Raw genomic sequence first — 24,137 nt, forward strand, 5'->3', positions numbered from 1 at the left:
TCCCTTCCCCTTCTCCTCACCTGAGAGAGCTGATGGATCGTCTTGGTACTTCTTCTTCAGTCTCTCTTGCTTCTCTGTGTTTATTTTCTTCCTGGTCTTTTTATCGTGCAAAAAGGGACGAGCTCCCTGGGATGCCACGCTGTCGGTATATGTTATAACCAGACAGGGGGGCCTCCCGGGAGCCGGTTCCAGAGCAGGGAAAAAGCCGAATGGCAGAAAAAACCCTGCTAGTTGGTTCCACGGTGTGCAGGCCGGTTGGAGGCGTGTGCGGTGAGTAGAGTCCGGATGAATGGATACTTGGCATGCAGGAGATTCTAGGGCTGATAACGGAGCAGATCCACAAGAGATTCCAACGAGGACCGAGAGGTAAGTCTGCCCAGAGAGGAGATCCCCCAGACAGAACAGCAAGACGGGTAAGTAGCTGGGAAACACAGAAGGAGAAACACAAGATATCCGAAGCAGGATACAGGGCTGAATGGAAGGGACGCTAGCGGTGTCTGGAGCAAGAGACACGGGGGAGTAGCAATAGCAGAAGGTAAGTGATAACGGAGAAAGAACGAACACAGAAGCGTTACCTTCGCGGAGCATAGAAGGTGCAACGCGGGGAAGAAAGGATCGAACCTGCATTAATAGACGCGGCGGCCATCTTGGATAACAACTAGAACGTTGAATCCGAACGGCCGCAAACGTAACGGAACCGCTAATGGCGCTTCCAGACGTCCCACAAACGCCGCCATGCGGAATGCATGACAGTATGCCTCCTCCACACCGGGGGGCCTCCCGGTTTGCCGGGATGTAACTTATGAAATCTCCTGATTAATAAAGGTGCGTGTATGTGTCGCACAGGCTCCCAAGATCGTTCTGCCACTGGATAACCCTTCCAATGAACCAGGTACTGTAGTACACCATGATGGTAGCGTGAATCCACTAGATGAGAGACTTCATATTCTGCAGGCTCTACCGAACAGTTCTGGTTGTTCTGCTAGATCTTCTCTTATAAGGATCAGGTAGATAAGGCTTCAGAAGTGAGGCATGGAACACAGGATGAACATGCTTCAAATAGGTGGGTAGTTTGAGCTTAAAGGCTACCGGGTTGATCTTCTTAATGATCTGGAAAGGACCGATATATCTCGGCGCAAACTTCCCTGTATGTGTCCATCGTGGTAGGTACCTAGTAGCCAACCAAACCTTGCTGCCCTCGACCCAGGCGGGAGGAGCCTTCCTCTTCTTGTCTGCCCAAGTCTTGTACGATAGGCGACTGGCATCCAGAGTCTCCCTGGCTGCTCTGTGAGAATTCTTGAGCTCCTGCAAGAGGTGTTCTATGGCAGGCAGTTTAGACGGTCTCCTCTGGGCAAAAGGAAGATGGGTAGGATGGTAGCCATAAGTGCAAAAAAAAGGAGACATTTGGATGGCGGAATGTCTGGTGTTATTATAGGCGAATTCGGCCATGGGGAGGAAGGTACACCAGTCTTCTTGCTTCTTGCTGCAAAAACAACGGAGGTATTGTTCTAAGGTATGATTTAGTCTCTCGGTCTGCCCATTGCTTTGGGGATGAAACCCAGATGAAAGAGCCCGCTGAACACCCAGTTGCTTGCAAAGGGATCCCCAAAACAAAGAGGTGAACTGTGGTCCACGATCTGAAACGATAGTGTCGGGAACGCCATGTAACCGTACAATTTCCTTGAGGAACACTCTGGCCATTTCAGGGGCAGTTGGTACTGCTCTTAGTGGAATAAAGTGAGCCAACTTACTTAAGGAATCTATAGTTACCATAATGGCAGTATTGCCTTCTGATCGGGGTAGATCAACAATAAAATCCGTAGAGACATGAGTCCAGGGTTGCTTGGGCGCTGGTTCCTGCTGAAGTAAACCAAGAGGTTTAGAAGTGGAGTATTTGTTAGAAGCGCATACGGGACAGGATTCGACATATGACAGGACATCTTGGCTCCAAGACGGCCACCAGAACAGTCTCGAAATTAGATCCTTGGTAGCGCGAATGCCCTTGTGGCCGGCTAACGGTGCATCATGACACCAGGAAAGGGCCATTCTTTGATATTTACTATCGGGTAGATACAAGGCTCGCCCCTTGAATAGATAGCCTTCTCTGTCTTCTAACCGAGGATCCACAGATTCCTTCATGAGTTTCCCTTGTTGTCTGAGTTGTACATCCCTTAGGAAAGCATTAGCTATGGTCTTGAAATTCTTGCCTGCTAATATTAAGTCATGGACTAGATTCTTTTCAGCATCTTCTTGATAGCCACGGGATAAAGCGTCGGCCAGGATGTTTTCTTTACCAGGAAGATAGGTGACCTCAAAGTCGAACTGTGAAAAATAATAAGCCCATCGAGCATGACGGGCGTTACGACACTCCATCTGCTGAAGAACTCGAAGGTTGCTATGGTCTGTACGGACGGTAAAACGATGTCGGGCCCCTTGAAGGAGGTGTCGCCATTCCTCACAGGCATGCTTGATGGCTAATAGTTCTCTTTCAATCACGGAGTAATTTCTTTCGCTGGTAGAGAGAGTCTTAGAGTAATAGGCCACTGGATGTTCCAGACCATCTAAGCTCTTTTGGAGAAGAGCAGCCCCAATGGCACCTCCTGAGGCGTCTGTTTGTACGATGAAGGGCAATGCTTGATCAGGCTGGATTAGAATGGGTGCGGAAGTAAATGCCTTCGTAAAAGTACGAAAGGCGATGTCTGCTTCTGGTGTCCAGTTGAATTGTATCCCTTTCTTGAGCAAAGAGGTGATAGGAAGGACCAGATTGGAGAAACCAGAAATAAATTGTCTGTAGAAATTCGCGAGTCCTAGAAACCGTTGGGTCTCCTTGACGTTCCTGGGTACAGGCCACTGAATTATAGCTTGTATCTTCCTTGGATCCATACGAATACCTTCTTGTGAGAGAATGAAACCCAGATAAGATACAGAAGGGGAATCGAAAATGCATTTTTCTGGTTTAACATAGCGTTGATTCTTCATTAGGCGGTCCAAGACCTCGCAAACATGTTTACGGTGTTCAGTAGGAGAAGAAGAATAAATCAAAATGTCATCTAGATAAACCACTACAGAAGAAAACAGGAGGTCTGCTAGAAGTTTGTCCATAAAGCGTTGGAACACCGCTGGAGCATTCACAAGACCGAAGGGCATGACCCGATACTCAAAATGACCCAGGGGTGTCCTAAAGGCTGTCTTCCACTCATCCCCTTGCCTAATGCGGAGCAGATGGTACGCCCCTCTTAAATCCAGTTTACTGAAAATTGAAGCACCGTGAACTGCCTCCAATATCTCTTTGATCAGAGGCATCGGATAACGGTCCTTTATGGTGAGTTGATTAAGACCCCGGTAATCAATGCAGGGACGGAGTTCACAGGAGTCTTTCTTGGGTATGAAAAACAATGAAGCCCCCGCGGGTGACTTAGATTCCTGAATGAGACCGTTTTGCAGGTTACTATCGAGGTATTCCTTAAGGGCCTTGCGCTCGGGAAGCGACAGAGGGTACATCCTTCCAAATGGAATGGAAGCATTGGGAAGGGTGTCAATGGCACAATCTTCGTTCCTGTGGGGAGGAAGGGAGTGTGGCTGCTTATCCAAAAAAACCTCGAGAAAGTCTTGGTAATGCTCTGGTACCCGATGTAAAGAGGCTGCCAGTAACGAACACCTGCTGTTGGATAGCCTGGTTAAAGAAGTCTGATGAAGGCAGTACTCTTGACAATAGGAGGACTGGAATTGTATGGTATTTGCTGACCAGTCTACGAGAGGGTTGTGGCGACGCAGCCATGGAATCCCCAGAATCACCGTAAAATGGGCTGCCTTTATAAGGTCAAACACAATCTCTTCCTTATGTTGGAACAATTGCACCTGTATAGGAAGAGTCTCTTGCGTTATGGGTCCGGAAGACAAAGGTGTGCCGTCCACCCCTTCAACCGGGATGGGCCTGTCCTTAGAGTGAATGGGTATCTTCATCCTCCTTGCCCATGAAGCATCGATGAAATTTCCCGCTGCCCCACAGTCTAACATGGCAATAACATCCCAGACTGTTGAAGAACCACAGGACAACTTAATCTGAAAGACCATCAGCCGCTGATCTTCTTGAGAGGAGAGAGGCAAAGAGCTGTTACAGGGATCCTTACAAACTTCCCCCGACCTGACCCTGTTCAGGTACGGGGAAGACCGTTTCCCTGACGGCGAGAAGGAACATCTGGACAGTTGCGCAATAGATGTTTATTGGAGCCACAATACATACATAATCCCAGATCTCTTCTTCGCTTCCTTTCTTCAGCTGTTAGGGGACCTCTGGCTGTGCCAATTTGCATAGGTTCTTCCCCTAACTGGGACGCAGAATGATTACCAGCCGTAGGTGAAGACAATGGCGGGAGAGGGAGTCTTGGTCTCCTTCGTTCTTGTTTCCTCTCCCCTAATCTGAATTCAATCTGTAAGGCCAGAGAGACAAGTTCCTCAAAAGACTGTGGTCTGGCTACGCGGGCCAACTCATCTTTGATGTCTTCATGTAGGCCTCGGCGAAACAATGTTTGTTGTGCAGAATCCGGCCACCCTGCCTCAGTTGCTAGACGTATGAATGTCGAAACATAAGTCTGGACATCATGGGATCCTTGTCTGATGTCTACAATGGCCTCATATGTGGTGTATAAAACTTCGGGTCTTTCAAAACGTGTTTTAAATCGTTGGACAAACTGGTCGTACTCATGAGTAGAGGGGTCCGACTGAAGGATTAGCGGTGTTGCCCAAGCAAGGGCATTCCCATCTAAATTAGAGACAAGGAACCCCACCTTGGCTTTAGCTGTCTCATAAGCCTGAGGACGAAAGGTAAAGTACAGTTGACAGGCGTCTAGAAACTTTGTTAGAGTCTTGGGGTTTCCATCATATTTCCCAAAAGGGAAAGGAAGCGGGGGTAAATCTCCTCTGGATTCATCTCGAGCAGTAACCTGTTGCTTCAAGGTTTGGTTTTCAGCGCGAAGGGATTGAACTTCTACAGTGAGACCTTGAATAGCAGCTACCAATTCCTGGTACTGTTCTAACGAAGCCATTGTCTTTCCTTGGCGTTGCACTCTGTCACGATTTGATGTAACTCCCTTCCCCTTTTCCTCACCTGAGAGAGCTGATGGATCGTCTTGGTACTTCTTCTTCAGTCTCTCTTGCTTCTCTGTGTTTATTTTCTTCCTGGTCTTTTTATCGTGCAAAAAGGGACGAGCTCCCTGGGATGCCACGCTGTCGGTATATGTTATAACCAGACAGGGGGGCCTCCCGGGAGCCGGTTCCAGAGCAGGGAAAAAGCCGAATGGCAGAAAAAACCCTGCTAGTTGGTTCCACGGTGTGCAGGCCGGTTGGAGGCGTGTGCGGTGAGTAGAGTCCGGATGAATGGATACTTGGCATGCAGGAGATTCTAGGGCTGATAACGGAGCAGATCCACAAGAGATTCCAACGAGGACCGAGAGGTAAGTCTGCCCAGAGAGGAGATCCCCCAGACAGAACAGCAAGACGGGTAAGTAGCTGGGAAACAGAAGGAGAAACACAAGATATCCGAAGCAGGATACAGGGCTGAATGGAAGGGACGCTAGCGGTGTCTGGAGCAAGAGACACGGGGGAGTAGCAATAGCAGAAGGTAAGTGATAACGGAGAAAGAACAATCACAGAAGCGTTACCTTCGCGGAGCATAGAAGGTGCAACGCGGGGAAGAAAGGATCGAACCTGCATTAATAGACGCAGCGGCAATCTCGGATAACAACTAGAACGTTGAATCCGAACGGCCGCAAACGTAACGGAACCGCTAATGGCGCTTCCAGACGTCCCACAAACGCCGCCATGCGGAATGCATGACAGTAGGAATGCTAGCATCCATAATCCATCTAAGCGCTTCTCGAGTACATATTTTTATTTCTTCACTAACAGGTTTTCACAGGGGAACAAAATCGCTGCACGACATATGGTACCACCCGTTTCCCTCTTTTTACCTCTTGGTGCCGAAACCCAGGAACGGAAAACATCTCTGCATGTAATTTATCTAGTTCATCTTTAAAGTCAAATAGCCTGTCCATGTGCTCTTTTATCTCCGCCTCACTTTCCCTCATACATGACAAAGCATTCAGATCCTGCAACTTCTGCGGTGTTACCATACCAATTTGTTGCATCCATCTATCCATAAAATACTCTCCCATGCATTCTAACAGTACCTGTTTTTCACTGAGCTTCTTGTAGTCATACATTGAACTCAGCGTCAATCCCTCGTCATTGCTTTCAATGTACATCTCTGCCACTTCCTTTAGTTCTCTCTTCCTCTCCCTGCTAACCGTGCTACGGGTTACTCTGCTGCTCCCCCTCTGTGCAGGCCCCGCCTCTGTAGAGCTGCCTTCTCTGGCAGCTGCTAATTCCTGCTCTGTCTGTGGTGCGGGAAATGGTGTCACGTGTGCAGGGAGGGCTGGCGTAGGAAGGGCTGGTGCAGTTGGAACAGCAGGAATGAGGGGTGGCAACTGTGGTGGAGCAATGGGCACTGGTGCAATTGTGTCAATTTTACTTTGAGGGCGTTCTTGTCTTTTTTCATTCAAAATCTTATTTATTAGTTCATCTGATGCATGTAACTCTTGTTGTGGATATAACTTTTGTATGCCTAACTGGATACTTCTATCCGCCCTTCTGATATCCTCATCCCATTGTTTCTCTTCCAGTTCTAGTGCTTTGTCTGCATTGGACTCGTGCCTTCGTGCATGTTTCTCTCTACTTTTTAAACAGAGGTTAGCTTCCTTCCTCCAGTCTCTAATGACGTCAAATGTCGCAGGGCGCGCTTTCTTGTGCAGCAGTACTGATTCCAAATGCTCTATTCTGGGTATCTCAAAAGTACCATCTTTCGGCCATTGCAAATCCTCTACATGTCTGATCTGCCTATGCCAAATTTAATTAAACATTATTGCTCCTATTCCATATGTCACATACATCTCAAACGCTGGTGCAGCCTGGCCAGTTTCCAAAGATTGTCTTCCACAGTGGAAAAATCCCACTAGACAGGAAGACAATTTCCCAGGCATATTGATCTTATTCGTACTTTACCCTGTGCGTTTGATCTTGCAAGAGCAACTCTTAACCAATATCAGGGCTGTTAAGAATCGGGGCATGACCTGATCAATCAGCTGGTCTCTCAAGACGCAAATTCGCCCGTATGCAGACACAACCAAGAATCGTTGTGACTGCGCATCTGGCTCAATCTGCCTCGTTTTGGGACCCCCGCCTTGATGCTCTGGCCGCTGCGTGTCGGTCAGGGACCGGTTGTGTACAGATCTGCAAAGGAGTCTCATCACTTTCACAGGGGCACCCCAAACACCTCTCGATCCCGGTTCAACGGCCACGTTCTTTATTCGTTTTCGCCTTCTTCAAATTCAACATACACGATGGAGCAAAAGGGGAGGGTCCCTATTCGGGCACCATTTTTTGCTAGGGCCTGAAGACCCTCGCGCATGGAAACAAGGCACAATCACCATACACTAACTGATACGACAGACACAAGGTTGAATTCCCAAAATCTAGGGTTTATTGCAAAGCAAATAGTCTCAGTCGGCCGACTGGATCTCACGTCTCGCAACCGGTGTCACCCAGACCTCGTGAGATGCAAGAGAGCGAGCATTCTACAACAGTCTCATACATACAAAATAGGACAATCGTACAATCTGTTTGTGACACATCAAAAACCGCCCATAATGTATCTTCTTGAGCTAGGGTTCGGTAATTGACAATTATGACAAATATGACACATTATGACACGCTTCTTTCTTAATCTATATTACTTGGTTCAGCAACAGTTGCAATTTTGCAGTAAGCAGACATGGTTCTTTGTTATGGAGAACATAAAGCACTTTTTTAGCGAGCAAACTGTGTTCGTAGGAGAGACAGATTACAAAGCATGCCATTGTCTAGTTTCTATTTGTGAACCAGGGGTCAGCCTGATCTAAGAAGGTCCCAAAGGGGGGCCGCTAGTAAAGTATAATTCATGCCTTTAACAGCCTGTTTCTACAGCTGCAACAAGACCGGCCGGCACCTGGCTTGGTGATTAAATGACTTTCTGCTCGCCTTCAAGGACTCGTGAGGGAGGAAAACAATTTATTTCTGTACTGCTTGGCATTCCTGTCTGGCCCGTACTCTCAACATGTAACCTGTGTCCTTGCTTCGTGTTAGAGCAGAACGAAATGAAATACATTTTGCAAAGCGTTTAAAACAGAAAGGCAAGGGAAAGCAAATGGCGGATCTTGCGGGCACAAAATGGATGTTCTATGGTTATGCTGACGATTCTGTATCTGGCGACGTAGGGCATATATTGCGATTGGTTTTCGGCCAACATAATATACCATCTATGCTCTGGGAGGGTAATTTTCTAGACTCACAGTGTATGGTAGTGCAGTTGGATCTGTAGATGTACAGACTGGATGGAACTATTGATCACTACTTTGCATTAACATCTAGTTTGCCTTGTTTATTCATTATGTAGGGGAAAGAAAGACTAAGCAGAGTGGACGACGAAGCGGGAAGAGAACTGAGCAAGCTAGGTGGAATATTGTAGTTTGCGGCCATCTCACTTTCAGGGTAGCTGCTATAAAGCAGCAGGTTAAGATAGAATGTCAAACGAGTATGGGATCTGCTCACGGGTTGAGCACCAGTTGCACAGATGTATAAAAACCAGCAGGTTACAGAACTAGACTTAAAATCAAAAGAATTTGGTCATGCACATTTACAAAAGTGTTCACTTGTCACCTTCCCCAACAAAATGAAATGGAGTTGACACTGAGATTTAGATACACAAATCTAAACTTTACTGTAAAGCATGGAGACCGTGGCAATACTGTAATTATGCATTATGTTAACAACTTAAACTTTTAAGAATGGAATTGCATGACTGTTTTTAAACAAAATAAAGTTAACACAAACCTGTCTTTGCCAGACAGGATATAGTTAGCTTAATAAAAGTACAATCCTGATTACTTCTGGATTGCAATTATTTCAAAAAGAAAATACATTCTGGTCTAGAACTACCACACAGGCCTTTTCCACTTAAGAGTGGAGTAGCGGATTACTACTGCACTCTCTCACCGTTAGCCCCTTTGAACTTGCAGCGAAAAGAGAGTGGAGAGAACCCGGAAGGCAAGAGCAGAATGCATGGTGAGATGTGCTTTCATTCAACAGGTTAACTTGAATAGCTAGTTTTGCTACACAAGTGCCCATTTAATTAGCAAACCTACAGAATTGTGTAGCAAATTGCTATGCAACACTGCTTATTGTATGCCTTGCGGTGCCATTTGTTCAAGGAACCCCTCTATCAACGACTGCTGCACTATCACATGGGAAGAATACAGTCCCCAAAATATCCCTCCAAAGTCTGAATAATTTCTTCATCTGTATGTAGTAGGGCTCCTGAATGAGTCAGTATAGCTGTAATGTGGGATTTGGGAGTTTCGACCATAGCCACCTTTGCCAACAACCAGCCAGGACCTTGACCTTGCCCATACTGGTTGACAGACATCCGCCTATGCAAGAATTTCACTTCCCTATTAGCTGCATCTCTAAAAATTCCCCAATTCTGTATGGAACTGCGCCTGCTTGATGGGATCCAAGAGGAAATCTGCATCCCCTTCAATATCTCAAAGCAGCGTTTTACTACTGGCCAACTCAGCTCTAAATATGCCGGCCTCTTTTGCTATACATTCACAGCGAAGCATTAATTTAAAGGCCTTCTAGAGAACAGAATGAGGGGCTACAGTTCCCAGATTTTCCTGAAAAAAAGTGAGTAATACTCTCCTGGATGGACTCCCGAAACAGTAAGTAAGGCTCTCGTCCTTAAAAACCCAAGTGTTGCTACTGCCCCCACTTCCCAGGGATGTCCACACCAATCGTCACTGGCGCATGATCCAACAACGTAGGAGCCAAGATTGCACAGTAAGATACGCAACCCACTCCCTGCCTGGATACTGAAAAATAGTCCAGCCTGGACGCCAATTGGTGAACCATTGACCGATATGTATATCCGTTCACACTACGGTTATCTCTTCAGACATCAATAAGTTCACAAGTGGAGCAAACAAGCTGCACATTTTGTGTAGTTTTAGAAAGTGGCATTTGCACTCCACCTGCCATATCCAATACTGCATTAAAGTCTCCAGCCCAGAGGATAATAGTAGAAGAGTACTTCAATAATTGCGCTTCAATCAATTCTAAGGTATCGCAGGTGTCAGTATTGGGCCCATAATAATTGACCATTGCAACTCCCTGGCCATTTATCACTCCATTGACAATCAACACCCTGCCTTCTGAGTCTTTCACCACAACAACGATGCAATATCCCAGCACCCCCCACATCATAATGCTTCTCTGGAATAACAAGAAAATTAGGAGAAATACCTATGGCAACCCCAAGATTTGGCAAACTTTGCTTCATCCCAGGGGGGTGAAGTGTATCTCCTGTAAAAACGCGATGTCACGTGAGGCCTTTGCAAGTATAACAATACCTTCTCCACCTTTGAAGGGCAATTAAGACCTTGGATGTTCCACGTCATACATGTCATCCCATTAACCATTGCTCATAACCACCAAGGCAGTCTACCACCCATGATCACTAGTACAACAGAATGATCCCCTCAACTTAGTGTATCCCAAAAACAAATAGACTGAACCAATAATCAACCCACCATACAACGTTTCAAACTCCCCCCAAATCCTCAACTCCCCCTCCAGCAACCCCAAATCACCAGTTAGAACCCCATCCCTACAACAGTACCCTTCTGCAACCCTGCAGGACGACCGCTCAGGGGTCCAGCCACCCTCACCTACCCCACAGAAACAGTCTAACCACACTGCAGAGCGCTACTGACCAGTTGTCCCAGGCTAGAGCCTCAAAATTCTGTCAACCAGAGCCACCGCCAAAGGAGCTACCAAGATGCTTCCTACTCACTGAAGACTTAGGGTTGTTTGATATGGAGACCAGGAAATCACAAGCATCTTTAGGGGACCAAAAGAACAATGCTCGTCCATTCTGTTCAAAACAAAGCTCTGCCAGAAGAAGCATTGAATATTTTAAACCTTTCTCCCACAGTCTCCTCTTGACGTCAACAAACGTCCTTCTGGAAGCTTGAACCTTGTTGGAGTAGTCTGGGAAAAGACACACTTGATCTCCTTTGTAAATCAGAGTACCCTTCTCCCTACAGCGGTGCAACGCATAGTTTCTGTCTCTATAGTTGAACATGCTAGCTATAATCAGTTTTGGCATTGCACCAGGAATAGGCGATTTCCCGCTGGGGACTGTGAGTGCTCATTACACCACGAACGTGGACAAGAAGCCCTCTCGCTCCAACTTCTCGTGAAGAATAGATTCCACTTGGAGTTCCATGGATCCAGAATTTGATGCCTCAAGAACCCCAACAATCCAAAGGTTATTCCGCCGAGATCTCGATTCAAGATCCTCTTGCTTTTCTGACAATTCTTGAATCACTTTTTAATTTGGGACAGGCCTCAACGTCAACAAATCTTCATCCTCAACTATAGACCGACTTGTTTCGGCTTCATGAAACCGATCCCCATGTTTATTTAACCGGACTTGCACATGATCTACTTTACAGGTTAGAGTGTCACGTTTGCCATCTAGCGACTGGAGGCTTATTTGCAACTGTGTGAACATAGACTTGATGTCCTGAAGAACCCCCAGTGAAGTATCAGGCTGTGGTTCCTCATCTGCCTCAGCTCCTGCATCAAGCACAGCATCTGGTTTGCCATGAGAAGGGGTCGGAAATTGTAGTTTGGACTGATGCCTATCATTTTTCCCCATTTCGAAAAAGCACCCTCCTTAATAGTCTGAGATGGTGCTGTATAAAATAATATTGGCAGGTGTGGACACTCAAGACTACGAAAGCAAAACCAAATAAGGATAATATAGATCCAGGCCAATTAGTATAACCAATAGGTACTTCAATGGCATAAAGTCACACCCAAGACCTCAGGGGACCAACAGCATATAAATGTCAGCTCCAGTAGATGCCCCTGGATTGCTGCACACGCTGCAAGCACTCCACTCCAAAATCTTCCACACTCTAATACAGATCGGCTGCAGCTCTGCGTATGTCATGCCTGGGTCAGTGTCACTCCAACTTAAATTGCCAAGGTTATAAAGGCTGTGTTGCGATAATCGCAGCACAGAGCCCGCAGCACGTGTTCACAAAAAACACCCCAGGTCTGTACGCAAGTACCAGTGCTGCTACCGGATGTTCAATTACTCCACCTCCCGACACAGCCAGTACAGACCAGAGTATAGCGCAGCTCTTCTGCTGCAGACCAGCCGACATTGATCCACCAATAATTGGACACATCCAATTAGTATCATGGATGCCCATCTAATCAATTCAACGGGTCACCCCCTTGAAAACATCTGAGCAGCCACACGCCAGTCCAGGCACCACAAGGGAGGCGGTGGGTATGCAGCAGCTTCTACGTCGCCCCCAGACCAGGTGTTACTGCGCTCTGCTGGGCTCCTCCATAGCAGCCGAAATCCTTGCTTATTGACCTCCACAAAAAAAGGCTCATTAAACATCCAGGCTATTCCCCCGAGCCGATTTCCATAAAGCCGCTTAGGTAGTGTAGCTGAAAGATCGGATTAATTCCAGATTTTAGAAGGCCAGCCGGGAGACTACACAAGTGTGTCCATTTTGGCTGGGGCTCATGAGCACCCTCCGAAGTTAACCTTTGGATGTCCCACAATTGTTTGCAATCGAATGCCAATAAAACTGAATTGGCCTTATTTGGGTCTATTCACTTATTTAAAGACACCTCTAAACTACCAGAATTTGGGCTGTATGTGGCAAGCTAACCTTGATTTTGAAAACCAGGTTAGTGCCAAAGTACAGTCAGTCCTTTATTCTCTCTGCTTTTTGCATCTTGCCCTTCCTTTCATGCCACACAAAGATCACGCCTTGGTAATGGGTGCACTTGTTAACTCCCGCTTAGACTATGGCAATAGTCTTATGGCAGGATGTGCACAATAACTATCCAAACTCCAGAGAGCACAGAATGCTTCAGTTCAGTTTAAAGTTTCGGAATGAACACATATTTCAGGCCTTCACAGGTCCATGCACTGGCTCGAGTATGAACTTTAAGATCCTGGCCGGTTTTCAGATGTATGCATAATCCTGCACTCTCCTACTTGCCAATAAATTAAAATGGTACTAGCCAAATCGATCTCTTAGATTTTCTGACAAGCGGTTATTGGTTGTCCCTCCATCTTGCTTTTCTTCTGAGAGGTCACCAAAGATTCTCAGTTTACGGTCCCAATCTATTGCACTCTGTTCCCTTGCAACTTCGCAATATAACAGAAATGGTTTATTTCCAGAAAGCTCTCAAAACGTTTGTTTAAATAACATGGTAACCTTGACGAGTAATGCATCATTGCTAGAACTGCGTCGATGAGCTTATCTTGAAAATGTTATGTTTGATGTACCATGCAGTTAATTCTGCCAGGTTTGCTGCACTTCATAAATATCAAATATCATAATGACCTGATAACCACTAGACCCACACAGATGTATTTTCAAAATCCTCCTCCATGTTTTTTCAGCATTTCCATGGAATGTATTTATCAAACCATAGCCCACTTCCGTTTCCCGGCAACACCAGAATATAAGCCTCTCATATAATGCCCCTATGTAGCCAGAGTTCTGGCTGCTGTCCTCCTTTAGCAGGAAAGAGTACCCAAGGCATTGGAACGCAATTGAGGGAAATGCAGGATTATGCGGATATCTCCTGGAGGAGGAGACAGCCCTAATCCCCTTGGTGCTCAGGTGGAAAATAAGGGGTCAAGGCCTTGCACTCACACACAGGTGGATTTGTTGTACAATTTCCATGGCCTGCTAGCAGGCTCAGGTGACATTTCCTCTGATCATATTGGTCCACTCTACAGGAGGCGCAGCTGCCACATGGGCGGATTGTTAAGCAGTTCCCTATGCCAGATTTTTGCAGAGCTGCAACTTTGGTTACCTTAGACATATACAGCTTCCTCTTTAAAATCAGTGTGAAGATCCTAGATTCTTCCCTTTGGCTCAGTGACAGTTCAGTATCTTAGTAGAGATAGATTTCTTTTTTCCACTAAAATTACACCGTTTTATTTATTGAGTATTTATAAGCACACTGTACAGCAAAAGGTGTTTCTTGGCCTTTGTATAGTTCTGTATACTAGGAGCTCAATTAATCATTCTGTTTGAGATATATTCATTAGAGCCATGGCGAGAGAATGGGATGGCATGGTAACATGTTGATTACTTACCAGTGATTTAGGTTACACAAGGTCCTACTCTTCCTCAACAATGTATTTGCTTGCCACCCTCCTGTTTCATGGCGGTGTGATATTTGATCTGGATTTGCACTGTTTGGCAGAAGACACGTCATGGCATAGGCGTATCCCTCCTTTACTTCACCTAGAAAACTAAAACCGTCAGCACTTACCTCGTCTACATTCACTTCGCCAGACATTTACTTTTGCATTTACTTCATCTGCATCTTCACTCCATAAAGGTGACAATGAATGTGGTTAAGGTTAGCGGTCAAGGTGTGGCAGGGGCAAGAATATGGGGTAGAAAAGAAGGGGGATGAAGGGGTCTCCCCCTGTAATGATGGAATGAGTGCTAGGAGAAGTGAAAGACTGCAGAAGTAAAGGTATGGAGAAGTGCCAAAGTGAATGTATGGAGAATTGAAATAAAAACATACATCCGACGTAAGGCGCGTGATTGGTTTTATACCCTGCCATTAGGGTGCAGCAGAATAAAACAATATTTTAGTTTTAGTAAAACAATAGGTGCCATTCTAGAGGCAAGCCACTCGCATTAGTAAAGTATGTGGTGAGGAGTTGGACTTGTTGGTATAGAAGCCAGCCTTGCACAATTATGGGTGTCTCCATGTACAGTCGTTTTTAATCAATTACTTTCTTTTGAGGGAATGTCATCACTTACTCAATGCAATTGAATTAATCCTAATAACAGCATTGTATCCTTGCCTCACGTTTTAACGTCTCCATTTCAGGCACTTACGGACAACCCATCTAGGCCAGCTACACAAAGCAGCACGGCATCACAGGAAGCACTTGGAAACGAGGAGACGCAGTGCTGCAGTGTCAAGCAACTAACAGCAAAGGCTAGCAAGAAGCCATTACGAGTCGTTTATCAACTTCGGTCAATGCCAAAAGAACAAACCACCTCATAGATTTCCTGGGGGTCGAGTTCTACTGAGCAAAATGCCATTGGCACCTAAATCAATGCCAACAAAAGAAAGGATCACGAAGCTCCATCATTCTGATGAACTGGTGTATCGCATTTGAGGGTGATATAATGGGAATACGTTATCTATGTACCATGAACCAATTAATGCATCAATCCGGCCTTTTCTTCTGCCATACCAGTAACTGCTGGGTTAGTGTTGGCATCTTTGCAAATGGAATGCAGAAGTCTGCATCTTGGTGTGCCAGAATATGTGATCACCAGGCTGCAGACAATTCAGAAGCCTGCAGCCCGCCTTGCTCGTGAAGCTTCTTTTTGCTACTCTTAGCAAGATTCATTGCAACCACTTTGTCAGAGTGCTACACTTGCTGGACCGTTGTACTCTCCATGGCAATGTCCCTGTTCTTTGTTCCTGGTATAGACATCAAGTAGAAATTGCAACCATAAGAAAGTTCTTCCCTGGCGCCAGCTTTTTGTATAATGTTGTTTCTGCTCTTTTTGGTGTTGTCTGCACAAGTAAGTCTCAAATCCTTGTGTGGCTGCTGCACAGTATACATAGAAAAATATTTGAAATGAGAAATAGGTTTTACTTAAATGCGCCAACCTTAGAGATTAATTTCATTTTGTTGAGTCACAAATTTTAAATCCAATTCTTCTTTATGGAGAAAGGTAAAGATACATACATATCAATTTTCGTGTTTCAAAGATTCTTTTATTATTGTTGTTTCTTTTCACTTCCAAGTGTTATCATCACACGTTCGATTTTTGAATATATTTTTAGTTCTTTTAATCCAAGTGGTATCTTCACACTCTAATATTTGATAAACAAAGGTTTCTCAAACAGTATGTCAAATCCCAACTTTAGTGTCAAATTTTCCCACTCTTGACATGTGTTTCCTCACTATTTATAATAGTGGTTCATCAGGAGAGTTGATTCTGCTCAAATTAACATGGTTGTAAGAAAGAAGAAAAGAGAAAGAAAAAAAGATATATATAAAAAATATGAAGAAATATGGAACAATATTACATCCATTATTGCAGTAACAAATACAGACTTGTTTAATTTTTCTACATTATTTTTCCTTGACTCACCCAAGTAGATTTATAGCTGTATAGAGAATGCTGTAAGCAGATACTGTTTTGTAGCTTGCTACTGATGATTTATTGTTTTGAGTTATCGGTTTAGGAAAAGAAAGCTTGCTTAGGTTTCTGGGCAATATTTAGTTTTTTTAAAATTTAATTTAGCTTGGAATAGTACTTTGTAAAAAAGCAAGGTGAGGCTGGTGAGGAGGATCTAAGTTTCTTACCTTCTTAGCTTTTTAAATACAAGTTAGGTCATCAAAAAACATCCTTTTCAGACCTTTTGCTCTGCAGAATGCTGCCGGATGCTTTCGCAGCTTATCTGCTTCTAAATGCACTATTTATGCTTCGTGATTACGCATAACGCGATGACGTCACCGCGTTGTCTAACGCTTCGGCAGCCATTTTGTGCTGTTTTCTTTTAATGCATTTGTTTTCAAATAGAGAATAATTAGTGCTTAAGGTGTTTTTTCTATTTTACATTACTAATAAACTTATTTTTGAGAAAGGGATAATTTTAATTCTCATATGGAACATTGTCATTCGAAAAAGATATTTTTGAGAAAAATAAATACTTCGACTGTAATTATGGAAAATCGATATGCCAATAAAATGAAGAAAAAGAAAATCTTAAGCACTAAAATAATGGAAAGAAAAATTAATTTTTAAGCACTAAAGGTATACATAAACATTTACAAAGTCCTCAACTAAAATGGTATTATTCTCATACTTTTGTAAAGGAAAGACAAGTTTATAACCAATTATACATCTCTGTGTCACAATTCAAACCTGTTATACACATGTCCATTATACATATCCATTTGCTTTCCTGTTTTCTCAAAATGTCTTCCTTATTGCCTCCTCTGGGTGGTAAAGAAACTTTTTCCAAGCCAAAAATCTTTAAGTCTAATTTGTCCATTGTAGGATGATTTTCCAAAACGTGAACTGATATGGGAGATCTTAAGTCTTTCTTGTTAATTGCTCTAAGATGCGAAAGCATCCGACAGCATTCTGTGGAGCAAAAGGACCGAAAAGGACGTTTTTTGATGACCTAACTTGTATTTAAAAAGCTAAGAAGGTAACAAAGTTAGATCCTTCTCACCAGCCTCACCTTGCTTTTTTACAAAGTACTATTCCAAGCTAAATTACATTTTTTTTAAACTAAATATTGCCCAGAAACCTAAGCAAGCCTTCTTTCCCTAAACAGATAACTCAAAACAATATATCAGTAGCAAGCTACAAAACAGTATCTGCTTACAGCATTCTGTATACAGCTATCAATCTACTTGGATGATTCAAGGAAAAATAATGTAGAAAAATTAAACAAGTCTGTATTTGTTACTGCAATAATGGATGTGATATTGTTCCATATTTCTTCATATTATTTATATATATATATATATATATATTTTTTCTGTCTATTTTCTTCTTTTTTCTTACAACCATGTTAATTTGAGCAGAATCAACTCTCCTGATGAACCACTATTATAAATAGTGGGGAAACACGTGTCGAGAGTGGAAAAATTTGACACTAAAGTTGGGATTTGACATACTGTTTGGGAAACCTTTGTTTATCAAATATTAGAATGTGAAGATAACACTTGGATTAAAAGAACTAAAAATCAATTAAAAAATTGAACGTGTGATGATAACACTTGGAAGTGAAAAGAAACAACAATAATAAAACAATTTTTGAAAGACGAAAATTGATAAGTATGTATCTTTACCTTTCTCCATAAAGAAGAATTGGATTTAAAATTTGTGACTCACCAAAATGAAATTAATCTCTAAGGTTGGCGCATTTGAGCAAAACCTATTTCTCATTTCAAATATTTTTCTATAGACATTATGTACCCTGTCATCTCTTTCACACCAATAACTTTTCTTTTGGCAGTACCCATCACAAGGGAGTGGATCCTTCTCTGCCCTTGCTCCTATATTCCCGAACAAATCAGTTCTGGATATTAGATCCAGTGCCAATTTCTTGCTGTTTCACCAGACCCATTTCACCCTCTCACTCATCAACAGTCAGTATCAAGATGTCGGCAATTTCATTCCCATGTCTCTAACGTCAGCACTGTTACCAATATGCAGTTGCAAACACAACTGTGGCTTAAAGGATGACCTGTATAGCTGTTTGACCACTTATTTATTTGTTGGTCTCTTGTTCTTTAGATTTACAGCATGTTAAATCATGTTCTATTTTTCTAGGTTAAGTAGTAAAGAATAAAATACTGTTCTTCTTGGGTAAACGTATACTCTGTAGTCCTCATATAGTTTTGGAATACTAGCACTGGACTGGCCACAGAGCACATTGGTACTAATGCCCATCCTGAGGCTGGACGACGAGACATGGTCCAGAGACTATGTCGTGAACTGTGGAATCCAGGAGACCTAGTTTCTAATCAGTTTCAACACTTGTTCAGGGGCAAATTAACATCTTCCTGTCTCGCAGTTAGTATGTCAACATTGTGAGTGCCCCAGTGTGAATCCATTTGCCATGTGCACTGTACTAGTGAGCTCACTTACACTTCTTAATCCCAGCATTCAAAGTAAATAAATGTTGATTTCAAACATTGTACTAATATGCACCAGGTGGGGAGCCACCCCACCCCCATTCCCCTAGGATGTTAATTCAGACCGACGTTTAAGAAATACATCCCCACAGTCGTGACACATACCATCAACTCCCCCATAACCTCAACTCCCCCATAACTGAAGCCACCAATCAAAGCAAAAGCCTCATCAAAGCTATCAAAATATGCACCACCCTCCATTTATCCACTGCACTGACAAAGGCAACACAGCGAAGCAATTTGTAATCTGTGTCAGATGGAACAGACATCTCTAGGAACACCAAAGAGACGAGTGCGAGTCCCATTGCATTATAAAGAAAAATAAAGATAGGCTGGAGGGACAGGGGGCACACCCCCCACCCCCAACCAGATGATGGATAGAAGAGAGGCAATGGGAGATGCCATGCCAGCAATGGATAGAAGGTTAGGGGGGAGCTTAGTGCAGCCTTCCAATAATCTGAGAGGAGAATGGGAGAGTGTGGGGTTGATAATGAGCAGCCAGGGCCAACCATGCTAAATTCTACTTGGTGGAGAACGGGGTGGTGAGCAGGGATGTCAGTGAGATTAAATGGTAATAAGCAGCAGAAAATGGAGTAGGTGGATTGTACTGAAAACATGACGGAAGGGAAAAGAATGGAAAGTGAGAAACATGCACTCGAACAGGTGGTTCAGAAGAGTCACTGGTGGAGACAAACATCGCAGAATAAAAGATAGGATGGGCAGAGCTTGATTGCAAGAAGGGACAAGTTGGCTTCACAGAGCAGGAAGAAAGCCAACTTGGAAGAGAGGGTTCTTGATCTTTCTCACAACTGGAGTCTGGCATAGGGGTAAGAAGATAAATGGGCAAAAGTGAGGTTAAATTGAGATCAATTAGGCATCGTCCTGCACTCAAGAGGTAAGCTTTGGATAAATAGGTAGGCTGTGAAATAGTTCTCTGAAAAGGGAACAGGAAGGCTAGAAGAGGTAGATGGGTTGGTCGGTAGGATGAGGACAGAGTGTCAGGTTTCCTTTAATTATTCCATTATTCCCCTTTATTTCTGTGTGGGTTAGATGTTTTCTACTGCAGTTGGTTTGGCCTTGACTTTTCTAAACAGATTCCTGGCCCTGGCCCAAGGCAAGATGGAGTTTTACAATAGAAGTGTTGATTGGCTAGAGAGAACTGCAGGACAACAATGAACATTCTAAACTGTCACTCTCTGCCTTTCATCGTAGTAACCCCAGCTGAGGGGACGTGTTTGTAGCTGCTCCTGCTGAAGTCTTGGGCCTCGTGGATTTGAACTTTCAAATCTTGGCAGTCGAGCGGCTACTTATTCGGGGTTGTTCAGGAGAAGTATTCAGGTTCACAGGAGAGTTTTCAGAAGTTCTTTTGGAAAAGAAACATTCTTAGGCTAAGTGACTTTATTTGGATATGTAAATCTGTTGCTCAGATTCATTAGTGACTTTTAGAGAAAGTAAATGTAAATTCAATAGTAGAACTGTGATGTTACACTGTTAATAGTTCCACGTTTAATTCTTAAAAGCGTGCGAGCAATGGAGGTCTGTTATGTGAATTCTACAGCGCGGGTGTTCATAGCGTGTGAGTTCATAGTGCATGTATCCATAGCGCGTGTACGCAAGCGCAAGAAAAGACTACTACGTGATTTCTGTAGCGCATGAGTTCATAGCGCGTGTATGCGAGCCTGAGAAAAGACTTCTACGTGATTTCTACAGCGCATGTGTTCATAGCGCAGGTGTTTATTGCGCGTTTACGCGAGTGCAAGAAAAGACTGCTATACGATTTCTTCAGCATGTTTTTTCATAGCGTGTGTGTTCCTCAGCGCGTGTTTTTCTCCGGCACGTATTTTCTTCAGCGCGTGTTCTGCGCGTATAAATCGTTGCGCGTGTGGACAAGTTTGCAAGTTCTTAAGGAGACTATGTACTTTATTAAGAAAGAAGAACAGGATTCCTTTTAAGCCCATTATAACTGGAGCATTATACAGTTTGAAAAAGGCATGAATCAAGGTTCTTAAGGCTACATTACTCAAAAGGAGTTGCTGTTATTTTCAAGATTTCCAAAGCAAAAAAGAAGGTAGAAAGATTTTATCAGCAATTACTCCTATCTTCTCTAAGGTCCTTAAAGAGAAGAACCAGGTATGATTCTTTACATTTTAGTTAAGGATATAGATTTTTCAAAATGAAAAGGCAGTTAAGTAATTTGAGGATTTTGTGTGTTCTTATGTATTCACTGCAGGTTCCGCATCAGCTAGTCTAGACGTCGCCAGCCTGGCGTTTCTTACGTTATCCACTTCCCCCTTTCCCTTTTGGGTGTAGTTAACAGAGCCGAGTATAAACTGGTTCTGAGATTACATTTCAGGGGGATAGTCGGGGGTTCAGCAGCTTCCGCGGACACAGAATATCTCTCAGCCTGACAGAATGAAAGGCCATTAACCTTAGTCCACCTGAGCTGACATGAACCCCGACGAGACCTCAATGGAGGCTATAGGATATTTGATCCGGGAGTTACGGGAAGAGTTAAAGATATCTCGTAGTGAGAATGCTTCACTTAGTCAAAAAGTGGAGGATTTAAATGGAAAAGTGGCACAAATTCAGCAGATGGGAGCAAGGAGAGAGGATGAGATGGCTGGGGGTTCAGGTTCTCCACCTGTGTTAGTAAGGGAGGAAGGTGACCGGTTATCACATTTATTACGGCCCTCACACGCTAGTGAAGGAGTTAGAAGTTTAGTTATGCCGGTTCACTTGGTTCCTCCTGAACGTTATCAAGGAGACTAAGAGATTTAGGGTGTTTTTAACTAAATGTAAGTTACATTTTATGAGTAGGCCTGAGATTTTTCCTACAGATGCTTCCAAGGTAACTTTCATGTTGTCTTATCTCTCAGGGGAGGCCTCTGCTTGGGCGGGGTTGTTGGTGACTCAAAGGCGTGAAGTTTTGAGAAATTATTCTAGTTTCCTGGAAACTTTCAGAAAAATGTTTATCGTTGGAGGTGGATGGGGAGCTTTTAGAATTGAAACAAGGTAATAAAGAATTAGTTGCTTACATTACACAATTTAAGTCCCTGGTTTCAGAAAGCAGGTGGCCCGAGAATAAACAAGCCTTGTTGTTTTATCGAGGCCTTAGAGATGAGTTAAAGGATGCTTTATCTGGAATTGTAGATCGGCCCTCTACCTGTGATGCTCTGATAGATTTAGTTATTCAATTAAACTTTCACTTAAGTGAAAGTAGAGCGGAGCGGCGTCAGAGTGATTTTAAGTCTTTAGTCAAAGTGGATAAACCTAAAGTGGATATGAAAATGAAAGGGAATGATCCACCTTCCAGGGCCCGGGGTCCTTTAACTAAAGAAGAAAGGGCTAGGAGAAGAGAAAATCATCTATGTTTATATTGTGGAAGAAGTTGTCAGGACTGGCTGGGTTAGTAACAGGATTTACATTGTGCCTTCAGAGCTGGCTGGGTTAGTTGTGCTTTCAGAGCTGGCTGGGTTAGTAACAGGAAGAGTTTGTACATAGAATTAACATTGTGCTTGCCCAAGTCAAGATGGAGAGAAAGAAACTTAATCTGATTGGTTAAAGGAACAATGATATGTTTGGTTTGCCTGATTGGTGGAAAGGACAATGGGTTTGATTCTTGGGAGGTGAGCAAGATTCTAAACTGCCTTTCATCCATAGAAATTCAGTGGCTGGTCGTACATTAGTTAAGCTCCTCAACTAAGACCCTTTCAGAGTTCAGAAAATCTTCCAAAGAAGTAAGAATATCGTTTGCTGATCCTGTATGAACAAGAAGACATCAGGTGGGATCGTTCTTTTAAAGATTTTAAGATTTTCACAGTGAACTTTCATTTTCTTTTATAAGAAAACTTAGAGTTAACAGGTTTCAAAATTATTTGAAAAAAGAGACATTTACAGTTAAGTTATTATAAGGAAACAAGCTTGAAGATTGTGCGTTGAAGTTTAAAGTTTATTAACTGCGTGTAATGTACTTTAAGACTGTTTAATGAGTGCGTGAGTTCGCGCGTCGTTGTTTACGTGTTTTTGGAAGCGCGCGGGTATTCAGAGCGATAGAGCGCGTGCCCAAATGAATTGCGCGAGTGAATTTTAGCACGTGTACATTTTTAACGTGAAAGACGTTTCATAAGAAAACGCGTGTTGGGTTGCGATAGAGCGCGAGTCCATTTTAATTACGCGCAAGTTGTTTTTAACGCGTGAACTATTTTACGTGAATTACGTTTCGTTTCTCCGCGTGTGTTCGGTAGCGATAGAGCGCGAGTCCATTTTAACTAGCGCGTGTTATTTTTATCGCGTCTACGTATTTTTTCACACGTGCGTGTTTCGTTTAGAATCGCGTGTGTATTTTAAAAGCGAGGACAATTCTTCACGTCTTCTGAATTCACGTGTTTAACGCACACGCGTATCAAGAAAGAAACTATACGTTTTTATGTGTAAATAAGGAAACAATTCACACGCAGAAGGAAAGCAGCATTCCAGAAAGTTAAAGAGTATCTATTTAATGTAATTTATGCAAAATGGAATTCAATACTTCAGAGAAAGACTGCATTTTATAAAAGCATTGAAAACTACATAGAGTGAAAAGAACTTTAAAGCAAGAAGAATATCTAAGTCTGTAAGGTGTTTGCAAGGGTCATCACTTTAGGATTCTAAAGAGACTTGAGTGGCTTGATAAGATATTATTTACAACATATTCCACACAGATTATTAGCCTCTAGGTCTTTTACTGAGGTTTAAGAGGTAAAGAGTTTAGAGTTTGTTTAGAATAATTTTGGAAAATAAGTTTATATTATCATATAAGTAACCAGGTGTATTTGTTTACTACAGATACCAGAGCCTACCAGAAGGTTGCAGGGCTGCAGTGTCTCCGTTGTTATTTTCTCCAAATTCCCCTTTCCCTTTCTTGGGGTTTTCAGCTCAGCTTATACTTAAGGGTTGAGAGGTGAACTCCTGGTGAGGGTCTGTGGGGCCAGCATCAGCTCCTGTGGAATTCAGTCAAGCCGGACCCTGACAGAAGTGGACATTTCTTAGGAAATTGTCCTTTCACACCAAAAAGAAATTCTACTTCAACGGGCAAGGTGCAGCAGATCGCCAACACCGTGCAGACTGCTGTTCCTCATATCACAATGGATGTATCCTTGTTTTTGGAGATGGAATTTAAGGGAAAAGGTCCAGTTATGGTAGATTCAGGAGCCACTGGGAACTTTATGGATTGGAGGCTTGCTAAATCTTTGGGAATCCC

General features: G+C 43.4%; 1 protein-coding gene across 1 annotated transcript in view; it reads left to right on the plus strand.

The window, feature by feature from the left end:
• HEATR4 (HEAT repeat containing 4) overlaps positions 1 to 15,824 on the plus strand; it is a 597,929-nt gene extending 582,105 nt beyond the window's left edge. The window contains exon 18 of the mRNA XM_069638774.1: positions 15,049 to 15,824. Within this exon, the coding sequence (XP_069494875.1) occupies positions 15,049 to 15,228 (180 nt within the window). The 3' untranslated portion in view covers positions 15,229 to 15,824. The remainder of the gene's footprint in view (positions 1 to 15,048) is intronic.
• Positions 15,825 to 24,137: the final 8,313 nt, after the last annotated feature.

This window comes from Ambystoma mexicanum, chromosome 14 (assembly GCF_040938575.1).
Source record: "Ambystoma mexicanum isolate Mex_15411 chromosome 14, UKY_AmexF1_1, whole genome shotgun sequence".
NCBI lineage: Eukaryota > Metazoa > Chordata > Amphibia > Caudata > Ambystomatidae > Ambystoma > Ambystoma mexicanum.